Source organism: Psammomys obesus, unplaced genomic scaffold (genome assembly GCF_907164565.1).
Source record: "Psammomys obesus unplaced genomic scaffold, mPsaObe1.curated_primary_1811, whole genome shotgun sequence".
In the NCBI taxonomy this organism is placed as follows: Eukaryota; Metazoa; Chordata; class Mammalia; order Rodentia; family Muridae; genus Psammomys; species Psammomys obesus.
In genome coordinates, this window is record NW_026596069.1 from 32,738,768 (window position 1) to 32,746,394 (window position 7,627).

At 37.7% G+C, this 7,627-nt stretch overlaps 1 protein-coding gene across 1 annotated transcript in view; it reads left to right on the forward strand.

Annotated features, from left to right (window-relative positions):
- Ssbp2 (single stranded DNA binding protein 2) overlaps window positions 1-7,627 on the forward strand; it is a 282,752-nt gene that overhangs the window by 124,539 nt on the left and 150,586 nt on the right. Inside the window, exon 5 of the mRNA XM_055625331.1 lies at window positions 4,205-4,289. Within this exon, the coding sequence (XP_055481306.1) occupies window positions 4,205-4,289 (85 nt within the window). The remainder of the gene's footprint in view (window positions 1-4,204; window positions 4,290-7,627) is intronic.

Below are 7,627 nucleotides of genomic sequence, written 5' to 3' on the forward strand. Positions count from 1 at the left end.
CCACTCAAAGAGAAATGACTTACCTAACTGTTCATGTTTGAACTTATAGAATGGCTGTTGTTTTTTTCTTTTTTTTTTCCTCAAAAAAATTTTTTTTCCACAAGGATTTTTTTTCTTATTTGTCTTTTAATTTTTAAAATATCCATTTTTAGAAAGTTCAACATACAGTTACTGTAATTAAGGTTCTATCTTTTGGGCCACGTGTAGCCTGTTCATTAACTGTAGCTCCTGGAAGCCGTCTTATTTCCTCTGTTTGCTTCTCATGTTAAGGTAGTTAAGTCACGCTTCAGTCATGTTTTTGAGATAGAAGTGAAAACTGTTTTGGTGAGAAGCATAAATTAGGGGATTAACTTTGTTTCTCCTTCATTTATACTGGGCAGATTTTAATAATAAATCTAATAAATGATACCCAAATATTTTATCAATTGGTAAGTTTTGCTTCTGTTTTATTATAGCTTTGGCTTCATTTATAGAATTCATATTTCCATTTGTTTCTCAGTGATAAGCTCAATATATACATCCAAAGCATTAACTACCATGCTGAGTTCACTCCATATCAAAGGTAATGCTTGGCTTTCCAATTCCTTAGCCTGCAGCCCTCAGGTTGTGGAGTCTGTCTCCACAGAAGTCCAGAGTCTTGTGCCATTAGAGCTCTTGGGAATCCAGGACCATGTTAAGTGATCATCGAAGTAGTTCACAGTAAGACCCCTTCAGGATGGGCAAATTAAGTACCTCAATGAATCTTCCTCTGAGAGATAGACTCAATGCCATTGTACCAGCCCAGGGGTATTTGTGTATTTTAATGATTTATGAGATACAACTTTCATATTTTGAAAATTTAGCAATTGATCAATTTTCAGATCAACCTCTCACTGTTTTAAGATTCAGACACGAATGTGCAATGGATGGTATGTCTTTTTTTCCCATGGGCTATATATTACATCTATAATCCAGATAAGATTTTCCATATTACTAGAAGAAAAAGTATTTTTCAGTTCATGAAGAATTCAGTGAAGAGCTCTGGCTGTAATGTCCTTATTTTGTAAATGATTAAGGAGACTATAAAAGTTAAGTAGTTTGTCTGCTGTTCCCAAGTCAAGCATTGCACCAGTGCCAATACCAGGAAAACATACCAGACCGCAGAGGAGGACAGTGCAGCCACTTCTGATGAGACTAGACAGGCTAGGGTCAGAGGGAAGGGGAGGAGGGCCGCCCCTATCAGGGGACTTGGGGAGGGGCATAGGAGGAGATGAGGGAAGGAAGGTGGAATTGGAAAGGGAGGAGGGAGGGGGCCACAGCTGGGATACAAAGTGAATAAACCGTAATTAATATAAAAATGTAATTAAAAAACATATCCTTTGATCTTCCAGTTGCATTTTTGGTATGTTTTATGTTGTTAATGTCCGTTGTTCCCAAATATTAGGGTGATAGTCATAATGCTTTATGACCCATATTGGTAACAAAACATGATTGAGCCTTATAAAAAGATAAATATCTTTCCTACCTGTAGTTATTAGAGCTCAACAAACACAGTTATAAAGTAGATGATGGCTTTTTAAAACATGCACAGTACTGAAGTTTTCCCTACTGAAGTTGGTTTTCAAATGCCATGATTATATTTTAGATTATTATAGACTTAACTATAAAATACAGTTTCTAAAATAAATGAATACAGTTTCTAAAATAAAACAGCCTATTTTATGAGCTTTCTTTGACATATTTCCTTCTATCTTTTCCTGGCCTCCCTTGGTTGTATAATCTTTGGTTCCATGGAGTAGACAGGTGGATGCGTGTGTCCTAGTTTGCTTCTCTGTTGCTTGGGGAGGAAAAGGCTTATTTGGCATATACCTTAGGTTACCATCAGTCCACACCGGAAAGATCAGAGCAGGAACTGAGACCGTAGAAGAATGCTACTTACTGGCTCATTCCCTCTGCTTTGCTCAGTTATCTTCTTATTCAGCCACAACCACCTGCCCAGGAAGGCCCTCCTACGCCAGTCATTAATTCAGAACATGCCCTGCAGATGTGCCCACAGACCAGTGGAAAGGAGGCAGGTTCTCTACTGAGTCTTCCTCTTCCCAGGTGGTTCTGGTTTGTGGCAAGTTGATAAAACTAGTCAGCATAGTATGGGAAGAATTTATTCTTAGCTGAGATGCTCCAGCATGGCTTAGAGCGGGCTTGCTATGGTCAAAAAGTTCTGTGGGACAGGCACATGTTTTTAGGAATGCATTTTCTAAACCTTTATTAGAGAAAACCACATTTCTCTAAAGTAGCATGTATAATCTTATTCTTATATTTTATTAATTTGTTGATTATCTACAAACTTGATTTTGTAAACTTTTGATTCCCCACTAAATTTGTTAGGGAAAAAAACAGAAGAATGAAAACAGTGTTAACATTATAAGATAAATATTTATATGTGTACATCAAAATTCTTAATAGTTTTTAGGACATTTTCAGCGAAAGCAATGGTTGTGTAATCTGGTGTTTCAAATGTGATATGCCAAGAGAGGTGCATTGACTCATGCTCTAATCTCAACACTGGGAAGGCAAAGGCTGCAGGATTAGGAGTTGAAGGTTGTTGTTGCTTATATCTAGGCTAGATGAAACTTTATGTTAAAAATAGTTACAGAATAAAGTTACAAAATAAAGTTACAGAATGACATTTGGCAGACAGCTCACGACATTACTATGGAATGAAGAAGATTTGAGAGTAAGAAACCCTGAACTGTTTGTCAGAGTGCTGTGTGTAGCACTCTGTGACTGAGAGCACTGCTACGTAGACTGCTTAAAGGTTTTCATTTCCTGGGAACCTGAAGGTGGGCAATCACAGAAGAGTGTACTTGACTGCACACCTTACCCACCGGGGAGTCTGGTGTCCCCGAATCTCTGTGAATCTCAATCTTTTCATTTTGCTGGGCTCCGGGGACGCCACACACGGTTTTAACAGCTTTCGTTCTTCTAAGAATCTTGAACTTAACTTACTTTTTTCTTTACTATGTTTGTATTTTTCTTCTATTGTACGATTTTAATAAGCCGGAAAAATAGCGTTTTCTCTTAATTGAAAAGGGACCATAGGTAAGACGCTGAATGGCGACAGCGCTTAGTGTTGGGGGCCATCTTCTCAAAGGCAGCCCTGCTGCCTTTATAGTCTGCATCGCAAGGCGCACAGCGTTCTTCTGTTGAAAGAAAGGACCAGGCAGACTCAGTGAGGCTTCAAAGGTCAGAGGTTACTCCTGTGCCCTCCCACAGACTAGTTTGATACGTAATGCATCCTTGTACAGCAGACATGTGTTCGTGCTGTATGATTTAATCTCAAAAGTCAAACCATGTGGAAGAGAAGATTGTTTCTGAGCAGTTAAAACAAGTTCCTCTGGGTCTTTCTCAGCAGGTAGGCTGCAGCAGGCTGGGTGTGGCTATTTGAGTTAGTGTGCCTTTACTTCGTGGGTGTAGAAAAGTGGTATAAAATGACTTAAGGGACCTTTGTTCGTAAGCAGCCCTCACAGCTGCCGGCACTGGTTTCCAGCCCTTGCACATGCTCATGGCTGGAGACAGCTGGAAGGATGACCAGGGCCTCTTCTTTCCTTTCTTTTCTCTCTTTCTCTTTTTTCTTTCTGTATAATTTTTGAATTAGGGCAGTAAAGGAGTTGGGATGTTTGTTGTGGTTTCAAAGTTATTAACCTATTTTGGTAATTGAAAAAGGAAAATCAGAGATTTTAAGAAAAATCTCATTTGATTAGTGTGATGTGCTGGTTATGGTAGTGGCCTGTGAGCCGAGCAAATAAGATTGCCTTGCAAAAAGGAACAACTTTTTTATTATTAATTATAGCAGGACATCATTTATATTTTTATTCTTCTGGGAGCCTTGACTGAAGCATTGTTTCAGCTAATTGTCATGTGAACAGCCAGTTATAAGAAGAAGGTTTCTAACAACTTATTCATAAGAGTCTAATCCTCAGGACCGGACAAAGCCACATTGTTTTAAAATTACTTTATCCTTTTAAGACAATGCTTAACAGTTTAGAAAAATGTTTAGGTAAAATGAAGTTACGTCATGAAGAAACCTGTCTAAACGTAAATCTTTCAGAGTAATACCTGTCCTGAAGAAGAGTTTATAAAGAGTTAAGCGCCTTATGTTTGTTGACTTGTGGTTTCTCATCCTGTCATATTAATGAGTTTTCAATGTTCCATGATTACTTTTCAGTGTGTTTTGGGATCTCTACTGTGCAGCTCCAGAGAGACGGGAGACGTGTGAACACTCAAGTGAAGCAAAAGCCTTCCATGATTATGTAAGAGAACATACACTTTGAAAACAAAATTTCATTGCCAGTTTTTTTTTCTAACCACTGCTCTTAAAAATGTTTAACTTATTCCCATGGTACATTTATATCATAAAAAAAAAATGGCTGCTAGTTTAAAAGGTCCATAGAAAATGATGTTTGATTTTGTGGAAACTTCGAGAGTAGGAATAAATCCTAATTCCGAAAGGTACTTGTCATTAGGCACGGATGACTTGTAAAATCTCAGATCTGTGCAGTCATCTGTTTGCAATGTTGTAATCACAGACTGTCTGAATTGTCTCTTTGGTGGGGTGGAGGGTGGGGAGGAGATGCTGGAGATCAACCCCAGGACCTCACACAGGGTAGGCAGGTGCTCCACTACTAAGCTACATACTCAGCTCATGAAATTTCAGATGTATATAAATGAAACAGCATTTCTTTATTTAAAAATTTATCTTAAGCTTCATGTAAATGATAAACTCTTTTGCACAGAAGACAAAAAATACTGAATTAAAAATAAAAACTACTTCTTTTACTACTTCTCCAGAATTCTTTTCCTCAAATATAATTTATTGGAATTAAATATTAAAGAAGAGACCAAAATATTCCAGGAAAAATAAAAATATAATTTATTAAAAATTCTTAAAGAAAGGCAGTAGACTTCTCTAGGCTTAAGTATTCTTTATAAATACTAATCCCACTTTAGAACAAATTATATCGAAGTAAAAATTCTTTAGGGAAAAGTTATATATAAGATAGTCCCATGAGGGATCTCCTTGTGGAGCTGACCAGAGACGAAATAGTGATTGAACCTGGGATGGAGGAAATTCTGCCTTACTTTTCTGAAACTAGTCGAGTCTGAAGCCTCACAAATACCTATGACACATGCCTAACTTAACCAGATGGATACATGTCCTGATGGTAGAGTGAAACATCATTCTGTGCAAAAATATTTAAAAATGAGAAGCAGGTCTCAAAAGAGAAACATGCTTTGTTCTTCTAAAAGGAAAAAAAAATCAGTTAACAACTAAGAGACTTGTCTAGAAAATGCAGAAGCCCTAAAACAGTAGTAGAGGAGTGTGCAGGTGTGAGAGGTTAAGTTATTGGGTATGTGGCGGCGCCTGTACCCTGGCTGATGGCTTGTTGTGACCGCTTTATCTGGTACTGATTGCCTCCTCAGCTCCTGGGATGAGGAGAGGGGACATCTGTTGCTGAGCACAAAGGGAAAGGGAGAAATAGGAAAATCATCAGGGCTCCGAACACAGTGTTTACCTCAATGGTGTTGTTTAGCCTTTTACACTTGTGCAGTGACAGAAAGGAGAACAATGCTTCAACCATGAAGATTCCAAGGAATCTGCATAGAGTTGGATTCTTCATCTCTTCTGTTCCTCACACCAATGGAGACACATGCAGAGACTGGTGTTATCATTAAGTTGTAAACCTGCCTTCTAGTTTTTACAACTGGAAGGCATTAGAAAGAGCCAGTTCTCTGTTACTAAAGGAAATTTAACGTCTCAGTTTATAGTTTAAGAAACTCATTGGGACCAGAGAGATGGCTCAGTCACTGAGAGGGGTCACTGGTCTGAAACTGGCCTGGAGACCCTGAGCCTTCCTAAATATGGCACACTTCATTCATGTGTTACCTGATGGCCTTCGTCTCGATGGGTATTGAGTTTCTTACCTAATTAAATGACTAGGTTATGCTAAGTAAGCAGTCTCTAAATAAGTACTTTTTATGATATTTTTGAAATGTAAAGTCATTAATAGAAGCATCTGAAGTAGTTGTTGACTGCCAACTGACCTGGAGTTAGAATACACCTCGGTGACACATCCGAGTGCATGTTCGTAATGGCATTTCTATAGTTTTAACAAAGGTGGACAGTCGCTCTGACTGTGAGCGTCACCATCCTAGGAGAAATGGTGAAAAGCACAGAGCACTTCAGCCCTGTCCCCACAGAAGGGGTAGAGATGCACTGTAAGGCACAGCACCTGTATTAATGACACGGCAGTTCATACATGGACTGCCCACGTGTGCACCCTACATTAAGTGCTTGCTCTGAGTGCAGTGGAGGAAAGGAAGTGGGAGAAATCTTTGCAGGTAATGAGGGAGATCAGGCCTTGCCTGTGAGAACACAGGCATGCCCATCTAGGGCTGTTTGTATGTCAATAATGACACAGTAAGGTGTTTTAGCATAAATAATGTTTCAAAGTTATATTTATTGAGTTTATAGATTTCTTTTAATATGTACCTTCCCATTCAAAACCAAAGATAATTTTCATGAGAAACATTAAATGCCTAATTGTGGTTGCAGAAAAACATGTCTCCATTAAAGTTCATATTTCATTTTGACAAAAATTTTTATTGTCCATTTTAAGAAGAGAAATAAAAACTTACCAAAAAGTAAAAATGGTTTTAAGGAACTCTCCTGGATATAACATTAGTAACCACTATATATATGTAAATTACACAAATTATGTAAGCAAAACCTAAAGAGATAAATGACCCAAAATTTGAGAAGATAATTAGCATTTTAGAGGGTAATATTCATAATTTACCTTTTTAAGCTTTTATCATTTCATTTTTAAAAGTAGGATCATTTTACTTCAATCAGGTAGATAAAAGCTAATAAAAGATGAGGTAGATTTTAATCACCTGGCAATTTACAGATACAAGTAAGTTTATTCTAGAGTCAATAAACAAATTTGTTTACTCTAAAGAATTTAGACATTGAAGAGAAAATATAATTCAGAATGCTTCCTTGGGAACTACCATAAATCATCAAAAAACATTAATTATAATATGAATTGATTGCATAATAGGCTCTAAAAACCATGACATATTAGAATGTTAGCAAGATCACTTCTGCCCCAAGTCTTTCAAGCTCCTTGTATACACAAGACATAAACTGTACTAATCTATTTCAGGAAGTGTACTATTCAAGAATCTGGAAATACTGGTGAAAGTGTTTACAATCAAGTTAAGAAAATAAATGAGTTTCTAAAAACACAACAATTATAGACACTCAAGAAGCCATGTGAACGCAAGGATGATTGTCACAGCTGTGGCACTGTGAGGTGCTTGCTTTTATCTACCTATTGTTTGGAAAGTCAGTCTCTAAGTGAGTTCAGCATTTCCTACAAAGTCTCTATGATGAGCAATAGGGCAGCTCTTTCCACACGCACTATGGGATTAGTTTCTTGTTTTAAAGATTTACTTGTGTATGCGTGTGCCATGTGTGTACAGGTGCCAGGGGGTGTCAAACACCCTGGAGATGAATTTACAAGCAATTGTGAGATACCACACACACACACACACACACACACACACACACACACACACACACACA